The sequence below is a fragment of the Zea mays genome, chromosome 10 (assembly GCF_902167145.1).
Source record: "Zea mays cultivar B73 chromosome 10, Zm-B73-REFERENCE-NAM-5.0, whole genome shotgun sequence".
Taxonomy (NCBI): Eukaryota; Viridiplantae; Streptophyta; class Magnoliopsida; order Poales; family Poaceae; genus Zea; species Zea mays.
Window position 1 is genome coordinate 70,339,567 of NC_050105.1, and position 23,159 is coordinate 70,362,725.

General features: G+C 44.0%; 2 protein-coding genes across 4 annotated transcripts; both read right to left on the reverse strand.

Annotated features, from left to right (window-relative positions):
- Positions 1-667: 667 nt before the first annotated feature.
- On the reverse strand, positions 668-5,645 carry LOC100381611 (uncharacterized). 3 transcript variants are annotated; one of them, NM_001174429.1, is made up of 11 exons: positions 5,564-5,645; positions 5,204-5,448; positions 4,294-4,972; positions 4,032-4,073; positions 3,647-3,770; positions 3,046-3,148; positions 2,578-2,661; positions 2,448-2,501; positions 2,132-2,209; positions 1,223-1,376; positions 671-982 (listed from the first exon to the last, which is right to left on the reverse strand). In NM_001174429.1, the coding sequence occupies exons 5-11, from the start codon at positions 3,670-3,672 to the stop codon at positions 945-947; spliced, it is 537 nt and encodes a 178-aa protein (NP_001167900.1). In that variant the 5' UTR covers positions 3,673-3,770; positions 4,032-4,073; positions 4,294-4,972; positions 5,204-5,448; positions 5,564-5,645; the 3' UTR covers positions 671-944. The 3 variants fall into 3 exon arrangements, with proteins under 3 accessions (XP_008662105.1, XP_035818997.1, NP_001167900.1); XM_035963104.1 differs by lacking the exons at positions 5,204-5,448; positions 5,564-5,645 and having other exon boundaries at positions 670-982; positions 1,223-1,288; positions 4,294-4,433; XM_008663883.4 differs by lacking the exons at positions 4,032-4,073; positions 5,204-5,448; positions 5,564-5,645 and having other exon boundaries at positions 668-982; positions 4,294-4,382.
- A 12,747-nt stretch (positions 5,646-18,392) lies between these two features.
- LOC103641186 (xyloglucan endotransglucosylase/hydrolase protein 19) lies at positions 18,393-19,619 on the reverse strand. The gene is made up of 3 exons (XM_008664549.2): positions 19,283-19,619; positions 18,949-19,148; positions 18,393-18,863 (listed from the first exon to the last, which is right to left on the reverse strand). The coding sequence occupies exons 1-3, from the start codon at positions 19,568-19,570 to the stop codon at positions 18,476-18,478; spliced, it is 876 nt and encodes a 291-aa protein (XP_008662771.1). The 5' UTR covers positions 19,571-19,619; the 3' UTR covers positions 18,393-18,475.
- Between the last annotated feature and the right edge of the window lie 3,540 nt (positions 19,620-23,159).

Genomic DNA, 23,159 nt, shown 5'->3' on the forward strand with positions numbered 1-23,159 from the left:
TAATTTTGCTCTCGGGATAACCGGCAGGGTATAAAATGTAACCCTCGTTATCCTGAGGCATGGGAGCCTTGCCCTTAACAAAATTAGACAATCTTTTAGGAGCACTACAGGAAACTGGTTAAAGAACGTGGGTGAAAAACCGTCGAACTTAATGTAATAAGCCGTCGAACTTACCGTAAGAACGTGGGTTTACCGACGAATATAGCCGACGGTGATTTTTGGACGAACTTAGAGAAGTAAGTTCAACGGCCCCGTCGAACTTAACCTTAAGAACGTGGGTACCGTCGAACTTAACACTAAGAACGTGGGTACCGTCGAAGTTAACATTAAGAACGTGCGTTTTTAAGTTCGACGGGGGCCGTCGAATTTTTTTTCATAAGTTCGACGGTACCCACGTTCTTAAGGTTAAGTTCGACGGGTCACGTAGCCGTCGAACTTATGTGTCCTGCGGAGATATGCGCGGACTGAACAATAAGTTCGACGGTACCCACGTTCTTAACCTTAAGAACGTGGGCACCCACGTTCTTAACCCTGCGTGGGTCTGCGAGGACTACACAATAAGTTCGACGGTACCCACGTTCTTAACCTTAAGAACGTGGGTACCCACGTTCTTAACTCTTTTCTAGAAAAAAATAAAAAATACAAAAATGAAAAATTAGACACATAATATCACATGCAACACAATATATCACATACAATACAGATTTCAAACACATTGATATATGTTCATATCACAAACTCACACAAGTCCAAATATATAAGTTCACAAATTCACATAAGTCCAAATACATAAGTTCACAAATTCACACAAGTTCACATACATAGTTCACATTTTTAGTTCACAAGTTCAAACACACAAGTTCAAACATTAACTCCATCGCTCTCGATCAGGACATCGGATTGTTGTTCGTAGCTCCACCACTAGAATTGAGACATCCGCAAAGTCAACGTGAGGGGGAGTCACTTGATGAGAGCCGGAATCCTACAAAATAAACCAAAATTCTCATAAATACACAACTGGCATTAAATCACGTGTACACAAAGATATAGGAAAGCATGATAAACATAAAAATGTGGCTTCCATATTTGTGCATGAACAATAGAAGCTGTTTTGGATTAAAGCCAAGTGAACAACTTGACTATATTGATCCAAAAAAACAGCTTGACTAATTCATTGGTGTATGGTCTAATGGAAAAAAGGGTTAAGAGTCATAGCATGTACCTTTATTTGGCTTAGTGCTGATAGCTTCAAACCAGACACTTTTATGATTTTGGCTGTAGTTGTAGCCTACCAAACAAATAGCAAGCATCAGAGTAATTACCGAAGCTTTGTCATATGTGCTATGCCCAACACCAATGCCAAAAATTGGGAGACCCTGCCAATGACAGAAACAAAGAAAAAGAAAAAATATTGGAACAAAGAAAGAAGAAAATTGCTAGAACTACGACATGCAACTTAACAATTGTTCTAGAAGGTTTGCTAATATTTTTTGAAAATAAAAACTAAGAGTCTCGAGGAACACACACAGATTATACTACTGTAGTATATAAATGGGAAGCTAATGACTATCTGATGTTGCTCACAGGTGAGAAATATCAAGGCGAACCCAAAGCTTAAAGGTGAGAAATTATCACATAAGATCCTACAGTTCTTTCTAACAAAATATTGACAGGTCAACTGCAGTTATCACAGATGCCAAGTGAAAACATACCTATGATCCTACAGACCATAATAACCAAACAATGTCTAGTCAGCTGCAGTTATCACAGTTCAAGTAATTATGACGCCATATCATACTTTGAAACTACAGACCTCAATAACCCATGTTGCTGTTAGTAGGACATCATTCCGTGGAAGTTTGACAATCAATATAAGTTAACACTTTAACCTCTTCAGTGCGATCTTCATTCGGCATATTAACTTTCCTATTGAAAACTGAAAATCAAAGTACTCCGTATTAAGAATTTCAACAAGGAGATAGACGCATTAAGTCCAGAATATGGTAGCCTTAGAATACCAACAGTAAAAAGGCATGTCTAGTTCAAACACACAAATGACTGGCTCATAATCAATCCATATAGGGTAATGGTTCAACCAACAGATTTTATTATTGGAAGTAAACAGCTATACCTCCTTTGTGTATCCTGACAGGCCAATAAGTTGTGAATCACATATTGATCTGTATAAATCTACTGGGGCTATAGGCCTCTGCAGATGGACAGTGCAAACATTGATCAGAAAAAGAAAATGAATTTTGCTATATAAACAGACACAAATAGGCAGATTATTGAGAGTGGTATTGCTGCAATAATAAAATAAACAATCAAAATGAGAAATGATTAGGAGAAGACCAGAATCGTAGAACTTTAAGGGAACCTTCATTAGCTTTCTGATTAACATATACAGTAATATCTGGAAGGATTAAATTCTAGACAGGATGACTCACCTCCAGCACACTATCAATTTCATTTTGAATCCTCCAATTCAAACATTCTACAATCTATAGAAACAAACATATTATTAATCAAATTCGTGGTCACTTCACCCACTGTTGAGAAACTTGTATGAAACGTTACCATTTTATGAGCCTTTGCTACATTCCACTCTCTAGCCTTAAGGAAATGCACCAGTGTTTCTTTGGGATAGCCCTGGTGCATATTCTGAAATAAACGAATGATTGTCCAGACATAGATTGTTGCTAATTTAATGATTGTCCACTAAAAATACGCATGGGTCAAATAATATGAGTGACTACAGGTCTACAAATGCAATACATGTGTCTATATTTTATGCACTGTGGTACTGATGTACTATACAGACGGGCTTTTTTCCATCATCCAATACCCATCCTATAAGTGGGGTGAGGATATTGAAAGAAACAAGTTTGAGGATGATAATACTGTATTCATCTCCAGCAGATCACCACAACTTATAACTTATATACTAGGATTATAGATTCGAATTAGGAGCTGTGATTCTATCTCTAGAGCAAACATGCTTAGGCAACTGGAAGAACAAGTGAAACTAATGAAGCATGGGAATACTTCTCTGTCATTTGGCATTTCAATATGCTTCTCTGGTAAACCAACCACCTTCCGAACACGCTCTTCATCAGCAAACCATTCGTCATGCACCTTACTAACACTCCTATAGGGTGAACATTAGAATCGAACACTAAAATTAACAACACGAAAAATGACAGATAAGCACCATGTGCCCTGAATCGATACACAAAGAAGCAATCAAGTACCACCTTTAGAAGCAATAATTGATTTTATACAAGTCGAGTGCACTACTGTTAACGGGCTACAGCAGTATGACTTAAGTAAAACACAAACCCTAAGCTTACTTGCACAGCTCTAATTTTGATAGCCTAAAAAAAAGGGCGTACCCAGTGCCGTAGGCTTCCCGCACTGTGCGGGGTCTGGGGAAGGGTATCTTTAAGCGCCAAGCCTTACCCGCATAATATGCAGAGGCTGGGGCTCGAACCCGGGACCTTCCGGTTACAGACTGTAGGCTCTACCGCTGCACCAGGCCCGCCCTTCCTAATTTTGATAGCCTATTGTCTAAAAATATTTAGCAAGGCAGCAGAAGAAGCAAACTACAAGAGTAAGATTACAATCTTCTTGCAGGTGAGGACTGTACCAGTTATAGTTGCGGAGAAGACACATGCCTCTGGTTTGGAAATTGAAAGAACAGTTGAAACCCTATTTATGTCATCCTCTTGGCGCCGCTTGATATCAACTTCATTCAATATACTGTAATTTTGCTGGGCCACAAATAAGCAAACAAGTGTAAGAACAGCAGTCCATGAGGGTATATAGTTATTTCAGTTTCAGCATGTTTTATTTTCTTGGACATGTAAGAGAGTTGTGCATTATTACAAGAAAAGCACAGCAGTTTCAGTATGTTCTCATAATTGCCAAGACAGGGTAAAACATTAATTGAGATTGATAGGAAGTGATAGTGTTGGGAAGGAGACACGGAAACAAGTATAGGCCATAGAAGCTAATCAAGTTTAGAGTTCTACCTGTTAAATAAATCTTGATCATAATGAAACGAACCATCATCCCTGACACAAAGAAATAATAGCTACGTAACTCAATGTCAATCTCAAGCACTCATGAAGACCCTATCTATCATGTTTATTTGGTTATCTGTACCTAAGTAAATTAAAGTGCAGCACAGGGTATAAATATGCAAGAAACATGAATATTATATACAAATATAGCTGAACAAAATAAATACATAGCAGCTGTGTCCACCCACATCCATATTAATTTGTAATTTACCATAAATGAATGTTGTCCAAATGGAGTTGTAGAGGACAAGGATGCTAAACCAGTGCTGCTTGGATGTGGACATGGGTGTCCGGTTCAACAATTTTTTTGACACAAGAATGATAGTTGGAGTCTTTTGCAGGTGTAAGAATACAGCTTGGATTCAAGTATCCAACTTGGCAGCTTGGATTCAAGTATTCAAGTATCCAACAATTTTTTTGTACAGGATGCAGGCGTATGATAGTTGGAGTCTTGGACACGGATGCAGGCGTGTGATGAGGTACTGCTGCCAGGAATTACATGTATATGTGGCAGGCAGGGATTCTGTGATAATGCCCCTACTCTTTGTTTGTACAGGATCCTGCTCTGCATCTGGAGTTCCTGGCCAATTACATCGCTGAGCTATCCCTGCTGGAGTACAGTCTTCTGTCTTACTCTCCATCACTAATCGCTGCCTCAGCTATTTTCTTGGCGAGATTTGTACTCCAGCCAACGAAGTATCCTTGGGTAGGTTGGCATCATATCTTCTTTGTGTAGCAGTTGTTGCCTGATGAGAATGATGCTGTCTTGGTGGCTGACGACACTCGTTACATCTGGAAGTAGAACTCCACGCTTGCTCACTACACGCAGTACAAGCCGTCCGAGTTGAGCGAGTGTGTAAAGACACTGCACCGCCTTTCCAGCGTTGGTCCTGGGAGCAACCTCCCATCAATCAGAGAAAAGTACAGCCAGCACAAAGTAGGTGATCAAGATATTATTCTTCAGTTTAAAACAGCTCTACCGACCGTTAGTACTAATATATGTCTTCCTTCCTCACCAGTACAAATTTGTTGCGAAGAAACAGTGCCCGCCACAAATCCCTGCCGAATTCTTCAGGGATGCGGCATGCTAGACAATAGAAAGAAGCCCAGCGGTTACTTACTGGATTGCACAGATCAACTTGAGAACAAATCTTCACTGAAACTCGATGTGGCGGAGGGCATGCTAGATAATAGAAAGAAGCCCCGCGCCGCTCCACGAAGGGCGCCGCCACGGCAGCCGCGCGGAAGGGGGACGAGCCGGAGACGGGTAAGGACGGGAGCGAGATGTGGCAGAGGTCCACCTCGCCGAAGGTGAAGTACAGCAGCGCCACGATTGTGCACAGAAACTCGATCGATCGATGATCGCCTGGCAGAAATTATTTTGTCCATCAGACGAGCCGGCAATGGACAGGAAGCATCCTAGCTAGTCGCCGAGCGAGCACAAGAAACCCCAAGAGAATGGTACGAAGAAGCTCCGTCACCTTAACCCCAGCGGCGAGGGAGCGTCGACGCGGTCCGGCGGCGCGGGTCGGGTGGCGGCGGCGTGGAGGGGATGAGAGCGTGTGAGAGACGGTGAGATAGACGAGTCCCGCGGGTTAGGGGTTTTGGTTTCATAGTTAAGTTCGACGGTTTCCTGATGGCCCACGAATTTAAATTAAAAATGTGGGTACCCACGTTTCTAATACCTTAAGTTCGACGGTTTTAGCCAGACCGCACAAACTTAAATTAAAAATGTGGGTACCCACGTTTTTCGTCAAACCCATGAACTTAACGCAAATAAAAACGTCGGTACCCATGTTCTTAGTTTGCCCCACGAACTTTTGTCAATTTCTTGTAGTGGAGGGGCACTAATTTTGACATTGTCTCCCCTTTGGAAGCCAATGCCATCCTTGATGCCCGGGCGTCTCCCATTATAAAGCATGCTACGAGCAAATTTAAATTTCTCATTTTCTAAGTTGTGCTCGGCAATTTTAGCATCTAGTTTTGCTATATGATCATTTTGTTGTTTAATTAAAGCCATATGATCATGAATAGCATTAATATCAACATCTCTACATCTAGTACAAATAGATACATGCTCAACAATAGATGTAGATGGTTTGCAAGAATTAAGTTCAACAATCTTAGCATGAAGAATATCATTTTTATCTCTAAGATCGGAAACTGTAACTTTGCAAACATCATAATCTTTAGCCTTAGCAATTAAATTTTTATTTTCTACTCTAAGGCTAGCAAGAGAAATATTCAATTCCTCAATCCTAGCAAGCAAATCATCATTATTATCTTTAGGATTGGAAGTTGAAACAATGCAAACATGAGAATCAACCTTAGCATTTAAACTAGTATTTTCATTCCTAAGGTTGTCAATTATCTCACGGCAAGTGCTTAGCTCACTAGATAATTTTTCACATTTTTCTACTTCTAGAGCATAAGCCTTTTTAACCTTAACATGTTTCTTGTTTTCTTTAATTAGACAATCCTCTTGGGAGTCCAAAGGGTCATCCTTTTCATGAATAGCACTAATCAATTCATTTAATTTTTCTTTTTGCTCCATGTTAAGATTGGCAAAAAGAACACGCAAATTATCCTCCTCATCACTATTATTATCATCACTAGAAGACTCATATTTAGTGGAGGAGTTAGATTTAACCTTCTTCCGTTTGCCGTCCTTTGCCATGAGGCACTTGTGGCCGACGTTGGGGAAGAGAAGTCCCTTGGTGACGGCGATGTTGGCGGCGTCCTCGTCGTCGGAGGAGTCGCTTGAGCTTTCGTCGGAATCCCACTCCCGACAAACATGGGCATCGCCGCCCTTCTTCTTGTAGTACTTCTTTTTCTCCTTTCTTCTCCCCTTCTTGTCGTCGCCTCGGTCACTGTCACTTGATATAGGACATTTAGCAATAAAATGACCGGGCTTACCACATTTGTAGCAAACCTTCTTGGAGCGGGACTTGTAGTCTTTCCCCCTCCTTTGTTTGAGGATTTGGCGGAAGCTCTTGATGACGAGCGCCATCTCCTCATTGTCAAGCTTGGAGGCGTCGATTGGTTGTCTACTTGGTGTAGACTCCTCCTTCTTTTCTTCCGTCGCCTTGAATGCGACGGGTTGAGCTTCGGACGTAGATGGATCATCAAGCTCGTTGATCTTCCTCGAGCCTTCGATCATGCACTCAAAACTTACAAAATGCCCGATTACTTCCTCGGGGGTCATTTTAGTATATCTAGGATTACCACGAATTAATTGAACTTGAGTGGGGTTAAGGAAAATGAGAGATCTTAGAATAACCTTAACCATTTCGTGGTCGTCCCACTTGACGCTCCCGAGGTTGCGCACTTGGTTCACCAAAGTCTTGAGCCGGTTGTACATGTGTTGTGGCTCCTCACCTTTGCGAAGCCGGAACCGACCGAGCTCCCCCTCGATCGTTTCCCGCTTGGTGATCTTGGTGAGCTCATCTCCTTCGTGCGCGGTTTTGAGCACATCCCAAACTTCCTTGGCGCTCTTCAACCCTTGAACTTTGTTATACTCCTCTCTACTTAAAGAGGCGAGGAGTATTGTTGTCGCTTGAGAGTTGAAGTGCTCGATTTGGGCCACCTCATCCTCATCATAATTCTTGTCCCCTACGGATGGTACCTGTGCACCAAACTCAACAACATCCCATATACTTTTGTGGAGTGAGGTTAGATGAAATCGCATTAAATCACTCCACCTAGCATAATCTTCACCATCAAAGGTTGGTGGTTTGCCTAATGGGACGGAAAGTAAAGGTGCATGTTTAGAAATGCGAGGATAGTGTAGGGGGATCTTACTAAACTTCTTACGCTCTTGGCGTTTAGAAGTTACGGAGGGTGCATCGGAGTCGGAGGTTGATGTTGATGAAGTGTCGGTCTCGTAGTAGACCACCTTCCTCATCCTCTTTTGCTTGTCCCCACTCCGACGCGGCTTGTGGGAAGAAGATTTTTCCTTCTTCTCTTTGTGGTGAGAAGAAGATTTCTTCTCCTTCCCTTTGTTGGAGGAGATCTTCTTCTTCTCCTTCCTCTTGGTGCGGGACTCTTCCGATGAAGTGCTCCCGTGGCTTGTAGTGGGCTTTTCGCCGGTCTCCATCTCCTTCTTGGCGTGATCTCCCGACATCACTTCGAGCGGTTAGGCTCTAATGAAGCACCGGGTTCTGATACCAATTGAAAGTCGCCTAGAGGGGGGGTGAATAGGGCGAAACTGAAATTCTCAAAAATAATCACAACTACAAGCCGGGTTAGCGTTAGAAATATAAACGAGTCCGCGAGAGAGGGAGCAAAACAAATCGCAAGCGAATGAAGAGTGTGACACGCGGATTTGTTTTACCGAGGTTCGGTTCTTGCAAACCTACTCCCCGTTGAGGAGGCCACAAAGGCCGGGTCTCTTTCAACCCTTCCCTCTCTCAATCGGTCCCTCGGACCGAGTGAGCTTCTCTTCTCAAATCACTTGGGAATCAAACTTCCCGCAAGGGCCACCACACAATTGGTGCCTCTTGCCTCAATTACAAGTGAGTGTTTGATCACAAGAAAGAATCAAGAAAGAAGGAAGCAATCCAAGCGCAAGAGCTCGAAAGAACACAAGCAAATCTCTCTCTCTAGTCACTAGGGCGTTGTGTGGAATATGGAGAGGATTTGATCTCTTTGGTGTGTCTAGAATTGAATGCTAGAGCTCTTGTAGTAGTTGGGAAGTAGAGAACTTGGATGCAATGAATGGTGGGGTGGTTGGGGTATTTATAGCCCCAACCACCAAACTTGACCGTTGGCTGGGCTGTCTGTTCGATGGCGCACCGGACAGTCCGGTGCACACCGGACAGTCCGGTGCCCCCGCCACGTCACCAGTGCCGTTGGAAATCGACCGTTGGAGTTCTGACTTCTGGGCCCGCCATGATGTCCGGTGGCGCATCGGACACGTACTGTAGAGTGTCCGGTGCGCCAGCATGGGCGTGCCTGCCCTCTGCGCGCGCTGGCGCGCAATAAATGCGCTGCAGGTAGCCGTTGGCGCCTGAAGTAGCCGTTGCTCCGCAGATGCACCGGACAGTCCGGTGCACACCGGAGAGTCCGGTGAATTATAGCGGAGCGGCTGGAATGAAAACCCGAGGCTGGCGAGTTCCGGGGGCCGCCCTTCCTTGGAGCACCGGACATGTCCGGTGCACACCGGACAGTCCGGTGAATTATAGTGGAGTGGCCTCTGGAAATTCCCGAAGGTGGCGAGTTCGAGTTGAAGTCCTCTGGTGCACCGGACATGTCCAGTGGTGCACCGGACACTGTCCGGTGGCACACCGGACAGTCCGGTGTGCCAGACCAGAGGTGCCTTCGGTTGCCCCTTTGCATTTTTGTTGAACTCAACACTTGGTCTTTTTATTGGCTAAGTGTGAACCTTTGACACCTGTATAACTTATACACTAGAGCAAACTAGTTAGTCCAAAGATTTGTGTTGGGCAATTCAACCACCAAAATTATTTAGGAACTAGGTGTAAGCCTAATTCCCTTTCACTTCTCTTCGGCCAGGAACTATTACTTCATGGCAGAAGCTCAAAGATATGCTGGTAACAAGTTTCTAGGGCTTTCAGACGAAGCCAGTTACAGCTCAGGCTTTGTTTCAATGCACGCAAGACCATGAGGAGTATCTCCAAGCATACGTCCGAAGGTTCTTGCGCTTGATAGCACAAGCGCCTATAGTGCCCAATGAAATTGTCATTGAGGCCATGATCAAGGTGCTTCGTCCAGGACCTACTGCCTAGTACTTTGCCAGAAAGCCTCCATAGACTTTGGAGAAGCTACTTCAAAAGATGGATGAATACATCCGCGCTGACAATGATTTTCGTCAAAGAAGGGAGTAAGCCTACAGGTTCTCTGAGATGACCAGGGGCTTCGGAGGGAGAATCCATCCAAGGCATGTCAGGTCAATCCACTCCACTCAGAGTGATGACAGAGGAAGTCAACAACAGAGGCCACAATATTCCTCGCAAGCTTCGGGGCAGCAACAATGCTATCTTCGGTCGCCAGCTCCAAGAGGCAAAGGCGCCAGGGGCTTCGGAGGAAGGTTTGGGGATCAACCTAGGAAAATTTATTGCTTATTCTGTGGTGAAGACAAGGGCCATACTACAAGGATATACCATGTCACCATTCAGAAACAAAAGGAAATAGCAGAAGCCGCAGCTCAGCAGAACCAGCCGAAGCAAGTCATGCACACTGCTTCGTATCACTCACCCTACATACCAAAGTATGTGGGTAACCATCCTACAGCTTCTGTTGCTTTGGCTAGCTAGCCACAGGCATCTTGGCCACAACCTCCACCTCTGCCACCACTACAACCTGCATATCCACGAGGTCAACAGCCAGAAGGGAGCCAGCAGACCCACCAACAGCGAGATTTCAGGGAGGAGTCCGAAGCTCGCACAGTCAACAGTACTGTACCAGAATCGAAGCATATCTATTGAGAGATATCCTACCCCTGAAACAGTTTTTACATTCATTATCATTTTCTTTCTTATTAAGGAACAATTATCAAAAACCTAGTTTTCTTGTCATTTTCAATTCATTGTAATAGCTTCATTTTTACCATAGTGAAAATATATCTTCTCCACAAACTTACGGAATCTAAAAAAGTCGCTGAAGCACAGAAAGTCGTTTCTAAGAGAACGCGCGGCTAAAAATTACATCACAAGCATCTCGGAAGCTACAAAAAGTTGTTCTACGGAACACAGTGTAAGTTTGCCGAAGCTACAAAAAGTCGTTCCTAAGGGAGCGCAGTGTAAGTTTTCTGCTCAAAAGTCGTTCCAAAGGGAATGCAAAGCCAAATACCGCCGAAATATAAGGCGAAGCGCGAAAAGTCAACGCAAATACCGCCGAAATAGAAGGCGAAGAAGTTCAAAAGACGTTCCTAAGTGAATGCAGAACTTACAGCGAAAAGTCAGCGCTGATACACCAAAAAATAAACGGTGAAGCCGAAAAATAAACGGCAAAGAGATTGTGTGTTCCACTATGGGGATATGTGTGTGTCTTCGGCACAGATATCATTTTGCATAGCATAACATCATTTCGCATAACATAACATCATACATCATATTGCATCAATAGCACAAGAAGGGGATACAATGTTGACCTTCGGAGAATGCTTCGATAAAGTGAAATTGTGCTAAGGCACAAAATAAGTTTTGAAGAAATACAGCTTCATCAGCTCTGATATGGAGGAAGAAATCTATTGTTGATGAAGCATTAATGTTTTGGCAACGCTTGGACGACTTTTTACGAAGTACTCTGATGAGGAGGAAAAAATCCATTATTGACGAAGCATTAATGTTTTTGCGACGATTGGAGGATTTCTCACGAAGCATAAAAGATTTTCTTTATGAAGCATGAAAAGAAGGGAAGGTGTTTTTTTCGCCGAAGGCTCAAAAACGGTATGTACATAAAAGTTTCATGCATCGTAAAGAAATAAATTACAAAACCATTCATATATTACATTCAAAACCCATGAGCACCAAATATTACAAACATAGTTCATCAAATGTTACATTAATATTCTAGCAATGTTTTTACAATAGCTATTCTTCTTCTTTCAAAACTTTATCTGCAGCTTCAGTCAGCAGTTGGGTAACGACTTCGTCTACAATAGTTTCAGCCATGCTAATAATTTCTGCTGATTCCTTTGCCTCTAGGTCGGCCAATGACTCGAAGGGCTCAGGGGGAGGCGATAGTTCAGCTGCGGTAGAAAACGTAAATCAGTTCGAACTCACAAAAATAAACACTAAAGTTAAAACCCATTAAGCAATACCTATCCGCCTTTCGAGTTCTGCAGCTTTTTCAGCTGCCTTTGTTGCTTCCCTAGCATCATGAGTATCTTTTTCGCTCTTCTTTGTTAATTCATGGGCCATCCCTCGGCCACCATTTTCCCAGATGTCAGTAAAAAAATTTCCGCCTACTAAGCTTGCTTCGGCCGAGGGGTCCTTCGTATCGTCAACCGATAAAGCAGCTTCGGCTTGGGCCAAAGTTTTCACATGATCACAACCTGATTTCTCCAAAATAGCTGCAATTCCCCTCGCACTAGAGAAGGCACAGACGTCCCCACGGTCACTTAAAATCTCCTCAAAGGCTTCGGCCTCGCTGCTGATCCATTCAATTGGGCCTTCGGGATCGCCCCGTATGAAGTTATCTTCGCTTGAATATGCACCAACATTGGCGAAGCTAGTTTTTATTTTCTTCACACATTCCACAGATTTTTCATAACATCTTTCTTTTAATGAGCGAAGTTCTGCAACTGTTTTCTCCCAATAATTTTTCCAGTAATCACTGACATCTCGGTCAGCTTCGGCAATAGCGCATTTCAATTTGGCTTCGGCCAGTTGCTTTTGGAGGTTTTCAATCTCGTTCATTTGGATTTCAGATTGGGTTTTGTAGTTAGCTTCATCCCCCTTTACCTTGTCTACCAATGTAAGTAGAATTCTATCTTTTTCCAAAGCTTCGTTCCTCAGCTTAATAACCTCTGTTCGAAGGTTGTTGAGAGCAATAGTGCAGCTCTCGTCTTCAGCATTCTTTTGCGCCCTTAAGGTGTTGCTAAGTATTAAACCCTATATGAAAAGAATTAGTATAAGAGCAAAAGAATAATTCAAAATTCATAAACTTCCAAATATACAATTTTTTACCTTCAGACTGTTATATGTGAGGCTATCTGCAAGATCGTCCTTCGTCATGGCGCAGAGGCCAGCTTCAAGCTTCGGGAACCCCATACTTCTGGCCATCTCCCGACAGACAGATAATTCTTTGTTGTCTGGGAGGCAGTATAAGAAGTCATCTTCGTCTGTGCCATTAAACACTAAGGCCCCTTTCGAATACTTTAGTTCTTGGGCATAGTGTTTAGTTTCAAAAATCTCTTCCTCAGATAATCTTTTTCCCGAAGCGTGCCGTATAATATAATCAAGAACTTCGGAAGGCGCTTTGGGAGTAGGAGTGGCAGCTTTTCCAGGCAGAATTTGTTCTACAGCTTCTTTTTCCGCCGGCTTTTCTCTGGTTTCCAAGCATTTCTCCTTAGCGGACTCTGAAGGCCCAGCTTCGGTCTCGGCCTGGCTCTTTGTAGCTTCGGCTTCGGTCAGCTTTGTCTCAATCTGCGCTTTTGGAGCCTCGGCAGTTTTCCCTGGAGTAGATCTGGAAGTTTTTATTGTCTCCAGCACATCTAGTACACTGGCCATCCTTTTCCTTTTGGGGGTCGCTGTAAGACCTTTTTGTGCCTTCGGCACTGTCACTTCTGCCGAAGGGCTTAGAATTTCTAATATTTTCGTCCCCTCGACTCCTGTCTCTTCAATATTATCGGCCTTTGTCTCAGCTTGTTTGGCTGAGGATGCCTTCGGCATTGCAGCCAGCTCTTCAATCTTTTGCGTGGGAGAAGCAGGTTCTTTCGCTTCAATAGCCGAAGAGGTTTCACCACCAAATTCGGGAACGGTGGCCGGTTCAATGTAGCGCGGTCGGTGGGTAAGGACCTTCAGCTTTTTCCTCTTCGGCGCAGGCTCGCTTGGAGTAACCGAAGCACCAGTCTTCCCAGAAGTTGTACCCTTTCTTTTTTGCCCCTACGGTGGGTAGTGGTAATCAGGGTACACAAATCCAATAGCATCAAAAACTCTATTTAGCCTTTTCTTTTTTCGGCTCCCGAAGGCCGCTGATAGTGCGTTATCTTCAGACTTGGAGTATGCTCCAAGTAGCTCATCGCTAGTATTTTCGACACACTTCAGCCAGTCGTCGTCTAGTTCGATAAATTGGTCTCTAAACCTGAAGGTATATTTCAATCGAACCAAACCACCTTCGCTAGGGTTAGTAATGGTTTACTTTGGCATTTCCCAGATGTCTATCAGTGGCCATATTCTGTAGGCCACGTGCTCTTGGATTAAGTCTCTTGTCCCAATAAATGCGCAAACTGTGCTGGAGGCCCTTTGGCATGCTTCGGCTACCTCATCAATCTCCACCTTCGGCTTTCGGAGGCCGAAGCGCGACCAGATGGGGCGCATGATGATTTCTTTAATATCTTCTCTTGCTTTTAAATCATTCTTCACGTAAAATCACTCCTCCAACCAGGCTCTGGGCCATCTCTTCTGAAAGGTTGGTACTGGGTAGCTTGAGCCAGAATGAGCAACGCAGCTGTAGCAACCAAAATTGTTATGGTACTGTTCTTTACCCCAGGGTTTCGTTTCATAGCACAATTCATGCATACTGCAGAAACATTTTGCACTTGGCTCCAAACCTCGACTCCTCACAGCCCAGACGAAGATTCCCATTATGATAATTGCTTCGGGGGTAAACTGGTGAAGGAAAATCTCATATATCTTTAAAACTTCAACCACAAATCTGCTTAAGGGGAACCAAAGCCCAGCCTTGAAGAAGCTTCGGTAGATTACGACTTCATTTTCTTCAGGAACAGGAACAGTCCTATCTCCGTTGTCAGCCCTCACAATAGATAAATCTCGAAAATACCTTCCTCTCATGTTATCAAGATGACTCTGTCTGATAGTCGTTTTCCCGAAGACTGCGTGACTTGGTCGCCAGGGCCGATCTTTGGAGTCTTCGCCCCCACTTTCCGCATCATAACTGTCGCTGTCATCGGTATCTTCAGATAAGCCCTCTAGAATTTCTTTTGTAATCTTTTCTGTATTTGTCTTTGCAATTGACTCAATGAATCCAACAGTCTTTTCCTCAAGAAGCTTCTCCTCTTCGGTTAGCTTCGTTTCATCAACTATCTTCTTGTCTTGAGACATCTTCTCTTCGAAAATGGTGAAAATGTGTTCTTAAAGCTGAAGCTTAGAAAATCTAAAAAACCAAGCAAGCTTTGGTAGGCAAGAGCTAAGAAATTGAGCAAACAAAACAGGCGGCAAGTAGCATAGAAAATGTGCTTGGGGTGAGTTCTTATTTATATGCCCAGCGCGCTCCAAGTTGGAGGGCCCCGTCTATCATTGACTGTTGCTATTCTAGCAAAGGGAAGATGTTTTTCGGACCTTCGTCTTAGGGCCTTCGTCCATATCGTAATCTGAATTCGTTATTCTAACAAATTAACCTTGCGAGGGGCTAATGTTGGGGGCCTTCGTCTTCCGAAGGTCCTCAAAAACATGATTTAACAATGTTTCTGGAGTATAATACATGAACAGGTACCTTCGAACTCAGATCAGAACCACAATGTGAAGAAGTACAAAGAATATGAAGGTTGGCGCAGAGCTGAAGCTGTGCGCAGGGGAGCTTCGGCATGATAGCAGAAAGGGGAACCGACTTAAAAGGGAAAAGGCTATTTAGACCTCGATGGATTACTATAGAGTCATTAGCAAATGTAAAGGGCATGAGTGTAATTTTACATGGGCTGCGTCTCGTGCCTATAAATAGATGAACAGTGCTCCCGTACTGTTCACGCTGACTTGGCATTTGCTTTTGCGTCACGCTTATACTTTTGTCTTCTTTCAAGTCGAAGGTACATTTGTAACTTGATATCATTTCTATTTTTCCATGTTAATAAAATAGAAATGAACTGATAATGATACATAAATGTTCATGTTATCTTCCACATTTCATGTGATTCTCTTTTCGTTATTGTATGCCGTAATGATGAAGGTATGTCCTTCATGACCTTCGTCCGAAGATCATTATATCTCAAGGGAAATAATGCTTCGATGGACGAAGGGCATTAATGTTTAACATTATATGTGTTGCCTTATTCTTAACTCATAGCATTTGAGAACAAGTCCCCAACAGGCATCATACTTGACCTTCGTCGCCACCCTAAGCCGAAGTTGTCGTCTTTCAGCTATATCTTCGACATTCGTTGTTATCGTTTTCAGACAATGACTTCGTCTCCATGACCTTCGGCAGGGAAAAAGATACTCATCATGAAGCTTTTCTTATGACGAAGGTCCTGTAATATTTAGTAATACACTAGAAAGAAAAGGTTGGTTGTGTCTTTGAGGACCTTCGGAAGAGGAAGGCCCCCAACAGTAGCCCCTTCGCGGTGCTAGATCGTTTTTTCATAACGAGCTCGATCCTCAAAAAACACGAAGGCTTCTGGATGCCGAAGGTCCGAAAAACACCTTCCCTGAGCTTGTTATTAAGAAACGAATATAAAACTTATGGCGGTTACCGGCCCTCCGGTCAGCCAGTTGGCGCGTCTCGACGGTTCGCCTTCTTCACCTGCGATGCTATTTAATAGATGGGCTGCTGAGAAGTTACCACAACATTCATTACTACTGTGTCGTTGCGCTGCTGAAAAATTCTACTGAAGCCGAAGCTTCCTGCTTCGTGCAAGCTTGCTGCTGAAACTTCGGACAAACGTCCAATCGTTTAAGCTTCGTTTGTCAAGAACCAAAATGGCTAGGGTGTGATCCACTGCTAGGGTAACAGGTGAAGGAGAAGAGACTGGGACTTCTAAGATAGCTTCTATCTCAGAAATGATGAGGCGTTCCGGGTTGGTTGTGCAAGAAGACACCATTGTCGAAGGTGTTGTTGATGCCGAAGCTGAACAGACTATCGCTGAAATTGATAGTAAAAATGAAGATGAGGATGATGAAAGCATGTTGAGCCCAAACAAACCCTGCCATATCGAATTTGGGAAATCCACAGTTAAAGCAGAGGTTTTAATTTTAATGAAAAAACTAGGATACTTTGGAGAGAATTATGACAGACTAGTTCATTTTGCTGGTGAAGAGGTGATTCCATGGCCAAAAGATGATGAAGTCGTAGTCTTTAAAAGCTTCTTCAGGGCAGGATTTCAGTTCCCCTTTACGAGATGATCGGTGAGGTCTTGAAGAAGTTCGAGATTTACCTTCATCAACTCACCCCCAATGCCATTGTTAGACTTAGCTTGTACATATGGGCTCTCCGAAGCCAAGGGAAGAGTGCGAATGCCGAAGGGTTTTGCCGGGTGCACGAACTCTATTATCAGACGAAGGCTAGAGCTGATGGTCTGCACAAGAACTTCGGATGCTACAACTTCGCATACCCAAAGGATACTAAAGCACATGTGGTTGGTTATCGCACAAAATGGCTGACTGGCTGGACCAATGAATGGTTTTATGTGAAAACTGACGAGAAGAAAAGGGAAAAGCTTATGAGTATGGTGATGAGCCCGTTAAAACTGAGCTTCGGCATGACTCGACCCTTATGCAACATGTAATTGGGATCCCTCTGCCAGCTGGCCAAGGTGGAATTCAGAGTTATGGCAGAGCATATGAGTACAATTGTGTACCCATCGGGTAGAAAGGTAAGGGTATGGTATGTACTACCCATACCCGCATAACAATGGGTAATTTATATCCACCTCAATCACACACATACCCTACTTAAATAAGCACATCTAAATATATATTAGATACAAAAAATATCAACTACTACAAAGAAGCATAATAGTCGTGATTCACCGTTCACATTTTCCTTTGACAGCGAGTCACAAATCTGACTCACTAGATGATGTTTTGATTCTACTACTAGTACAAAGAAGCTATATAGAGGCGGTTAAGAACCTTTTTTGCAGGCATTTTTCAGAACTGCCAGTGCTAAGGGCCTGTAGAAATCGGTCTTTTTATAGGTGGGTAGTTGAGAATCACTGGTGGGAATCGGTTTCCATTGGCGATTGAGCTACAAAATTCATGTGCTATGCGGTGAGTGGGAATCGAAGCCACGACATCACCCTCATGTGAAGCCTTCTTTACCACTCCACACATCACATGCCTCGTGCCTTAATTGCGGTTGTGTTGCCCACATGTTCCAACAAACCGAATGTAAATTGATTGTTTAAGGCTACAAACGAATGCAAACGAAAAAAATTTCAACCACAAAGTTGAATAACTTTTTAAGTTGTACACCTTTTATTTTGGTACTTTTTCCATATGAAGTCTTTTGCAAAAATTTGCATTTTAAATTTGATAGATTCAAATGAAATTTTGAGAGCCCAAATATATGATTTCAAATGAAAAGGTTGTCAACAATAAAGTTCCATAACTTTTATAGAACTATAACTTTTATTTTGTTGGTTTTTTATATGAGATCATTTGAAAAAAAAATCAAAAAATCGATTTCAAATTATTTCTAATGGCGGTTACTTAAGAAAACCGCCAGTAGAAATCTATTTTTCACTTACGGTTAATTAAGAAAACCGCTAGTAAAAACGTGTTTCCACTTACGGTTCTAAATGTTGGGCAAGCCATTTTATTTTACCGGTGTTCGATAACCAAAATTGTTTTTAGAAATTAGACCTCACAGCAGGTATACAACTCTTTTTTAGTAGTGTATATTTTCACGATAAATTATTTGACACATGAACAGCGAACATAAAAATACTCATAACGAATGAAAAATACTATTTGCTATAATAATGATCATACTCATAACGAATGGATCTACATCCTGCAGTACTCTTAGCCTTGCTACTGTGACCCACATTCTGGAGGGTATCCGCTAGGGAACCTCCTGGAGTCAGTGCAGTAGTCGTATATCTTGTTCCTACCATTCACCTCACTCAGTTTCTGCTGGCCCTCCTCGTCCAGTTCCTGGTTGAACCAACTGCTGTCGCCTGAACCCTGGCCGCAAATCCAGGCCCTGTTGTAGGGGACACAAGCGTTGGCGGTGTAGTTCCGGAAGAAGGCTGTGAAGGGCCCATGGGACCAGTCGGTTTTGATGCGCCCGCCCTGGGTCGCCCACTCATCGGCGTCCCAGATGCTGGCGTACAGCCGCATAGGCTGGAAGAGCGGGAAGGGAGTGTCGTCCCTCATCCGATTCTTCATCCGCCGCAACGGTACGCCATTGACAAGTATTCTGTATCCCAACCAGCAACAGGGCAAATGGATTAGAGTACTGTTAATTTCAACAAGATAAAAACGCGGATATGAGTATGACTTACAAGATCATATGCGGGTTCCATATGATTGAATAGGTGTTGAAGTCTTCAGTGGGATCGAACCAAAGACGGTACTGCATTTCTCGGTCACCTTTCCCTCTTGCGTAGATGTTAGTGTGCAAGGTGTATGGCTCACCGGTGGTGTTCCCCAGGAACTCAAGGTCGATCTCGTCGTGGTACTGCCATGGCCCCTCTGTTACCATCTACACGTTCCAATCGAGAAAAAGAGAGAGAAAGAGAGAATAATGGTTAATTAGGCTGTACGACGTATAAGATATATAATAGGGGCCTGAATGACGACGATGGTGGTGGTTTCTTGTTTAATTAGATTACTCACATATACTGTGGTGACAGTGCCAGCTGAGTCCCTGGGGACAAGCTTGATGTCGACGTCGAATCTCCCGAAGAGGTACGTGCTCTTGGAGCGGAACGCAGAGGTCGTCCAGCGGTCGAGGGACAGCGACACCGTTTGGCGGCCGGAGGAGCTGTCGTAGAGCACCTGTGTGTTGCCCCACATCATGTCGACGGTATCAGCCATGTCGCCGGTCGCCGGAGAGACGGCGGCGGCGGCCAGGCTGATGAGACAGAAGGAGGCCATGCGGTAAGCCCTAGACAGCTGCCACATGGCTCCAGCCTTTGTGGGCAGTGAAGAACGGGCCGGCACTCTGTGAGTGTAGATCGAGTGTGATGCATGCATTTGAAACGATAATGTGGAGTTATATATAGGCTCTTCTACACTGTAGCCAGGACAGGACTAGGAAGCTGGGAGATCGATCAGGGTGTCCATGTCTGAATCGAATCTAGCCAGGTATGGACTTGGTTTCTTGGATGGCGTAATAAAGTGGGCAGAATTGGCTGGCTTCTCAAGAAGCGGGTTTATTAATAAAGATTCAACTTCAAGTACTGGGAATTAAAGCTTGAGCAGGGATAGCTCGCCGCCCCACGGCGCCTTCTGCCAACCCTGAGCTATTAGCATGCCGTGCTTCAATCCTGAGGTCTGCTTATCGTTGTGATCTTGAAAGAAAGCCCTGTACTGTTCTGAAGTTGTGGCATAGATCTTGTTGGGGTATTGTCTCTGTTCCCTACCTTCTAAATCATAGTAACAATGTTCTGGAGTGTTGTTGAAAATTTTCACTTGCGCTCTCAATTTACTGAATGATGACATCGCACATAAACTAGGTCTGCTGTACGCGACTAGGCTGCTGCTGGGAGATGTAAGGCAGTTTTATCTAGATCATGTAAAATAGGTACGTGAAACTATATATATGACAATGTTTATGTAGTAAAATTTGAAATAGGGGATCCGGTGGAGATGGCCTCGCAGGCTATTTAAAAAATTAATTCCTCTGGTTTAGAAACTAAAGCAGGTGTTATTCAGAAAAGACAAATCAAATGATGCGGAGTCAAACAGACAAGTCAGCTGACGATCACATGTCCATGCACACTGTATGACCATACCGGTGTTTTTTAATTGCATCAACCAGTTACTGTTTATATATATATTTGTGCACTGTGCAAACTTTTTCGGTCTTCGTCCAAGGACAATTAACGTACATTAAGTGATGATTTGGTGACAAAGGAATCACGGAGGGATTGGGGGGAAATAAACAAAATTTCCCCTCAATCCCCCTGTGATCCCTTGTCACCAAACTAGCCCTAAGGACACATAATAACCACGGACTACTGTCCTCTGTGTCTCTAAACAATGAACTTACCTTGATAAGTGGAAAAAATAATGAAAATAGATGTTAACTTTTTCATATATTGCCATTTGCTAAACAATCAACATCATTTTTGAAACGCTCTAAATACAAATCTATTGATACAAGATTTATAACCTGGACTTATATGTATAGTTTGATTAATTGTTTGACAAAGTTTGTGAAACTTTGACTTCTCTCGCACAAAACATACATATCATTATTATAAGAAGGGAGTGCCTTTTCTAGAGTCCTCACTACTGGACACAGCTGACACTTGCCGAGTGCCAAGAGTCTTGGTTCGCCAAAAGTGGTATTTGATAAAGAATGCTTTGCCGAGTGCTCGATAAATTATAATCGGCAAAGCGTCGAGCACTCGGCATAGAGACGGATTCCGGTAGTGTCTTTTGTATATATCCCAATAGAATTTATAAGAGCATGTAAAACTCTGAGACTCTAGATCGGTGTTCTAAGTACAAGAGCCAATTAAGAGACTGCATGACACAATCATGAGACTCTGGATCATAAATATTAAGAGATAATATGTATGGATAGTTATGTAGAGACGAGTTCTTCGCGAAGAGCTTGTCTCTACCATTTTTTAATTTAACCCCTAGACACCCTTCAAGAGACACTACATTAAATGGGTTGTACACAGGGGCGGATTTGGGCCCCGGGCCACCTGGGCCATGGCCCGGGGCGCAACCAAAAAATCCTCTTGTATATAGGGGTTCTTTCAACCAAAAAAATCTAGCCCAAAGTACATTTAAGCCTAAAAATGTGGCCTAAAAGACTGTTGGAACCAGCCTCTCAGGACAACTAGATCCAATGGGAAATGAGAAAAAGGATTTGTAGCACAAACACGGGGTGTCAAAGCCACAATGTTTTTCTCCCCTCACGCTTTGGCACAGTACGGGTGTATTTATAGGTAATCGAGGGACTGCCCGACCCTGTGAAAGACATTTAGACCCTCAATTACCTAGTTTATCCCCAGAATATTCCCTCGAGAGGATGTTACAACGAGTCATTACAGCATACCTTATTACAGACTCGGCCCAACCCACACTGCCCACGCCGCGTCTGGACGCGGGGCCTTGCTACATGGGCCGAATTGCACACGGGCCCCTCCCTGCTCTTAGGGGGACGAGGCCTCATGGTCTTCGCGGGGCCTTCGTCTTGGCTTGCCGAAGCGAAGGGGGCCGAACGGGCCTCCGTATGGACAGTGTCCTCGGTCTGTCCGGTGGAGCCTGTGGGAGCAGCCTCCGTCCATGCAGAGCATGAGGTAGATGTCGTCGAGCGAAGCGTGGCGTGTTCGCCTTCGCCCCAACAAAGACCTCCTGCTTGCAGCGATTGAGCCTAGCGCTGGCGGCCTCCCTCAGTCGCTCGAGTCACGAGAACATAAACTCTTTCAATTATTTCGCAAACCTGTGCGGCTGCGCTTCCTATATTGCCAGCGACGCGGCCGCCTCCATCCAGTCCTCTATCACTCTCCACGCCTTCAGGCTCTACAGATCCAGTAAGGGCACAAGGCAGCAACCTCCGAGGTGGTCGGGCCGGCTCTGACTCAGACATCTGCCACCGCCAGTCCGACCTCCGCTAGTCCGCCTCCAGCCTCCCTGCGACCCTGTAGCAGTGACGCGCGCGTAGCCTGCACTAGCGCTGCACCATCGCCCAAATCCGCCCTTGCCATTACATCTTCTTCCAAACTATACAACTTACTTAACCTGATTCCCTTTCTTTTCTTATTCATAGGCGAGGGCGGAGCGCCTCCCTGGCCAATGGGCAGCGACCACCTTAGCGGCGAGCGTTGTGTGCTGAGTGCTGACTGACTGTTGCATGTGCCCGTGATTCTCCCCTATTGTGAGTAATTGTTCACAAATGTCTGATCTCCTTTCCCTACCTGCCACAGTTCCACTGGATTGTTTTACATATTACTACCCCTAAAGCACGAAAAATTAAAAGACAAGTAGTACATCGTCACATTTGTAAGTGGCCTAGGCGTCATTTTTACAGAGCTCTGCCACTGGTTATACATGCCTATGAGGTTGCTTTAATTTAATGCTGAGATGACTTCTATTATTTTGGTTTCTCGAATTACGAAGCACACATGGTGTGGGTGATCGTAGATTGCAACCACTACCAGAATCCGGGTCTTTGTCGAGTGCTCGGCACTTTGCCGAGTGCAATTTATGGGCACTCAGGAAAGCATGCTTCGCCGAGTGTCACTCTCGGCGAAATAAGACTCTCGACACAGACCTAATTTGTCGAGGGCACAACACTCGACATAGAAAGACACTCGGCAAAGGAGGCTTTGCCGAGTGTCAAGCTCTCGTCGAAACGCGACGCTCGATAATGGACTGTCAACCACCATCTATAGTTGATGACCGTTAACTTTGCCAAGTGTCAGACGTTGGCACTCGACAAATTTCTTTTTTGCCGAGTGTTACCTGACAAACACTCGATAAAAAAATATTTTGCCAAGTGTCTTTCCTTGACACTCGGCAAAGTATATTT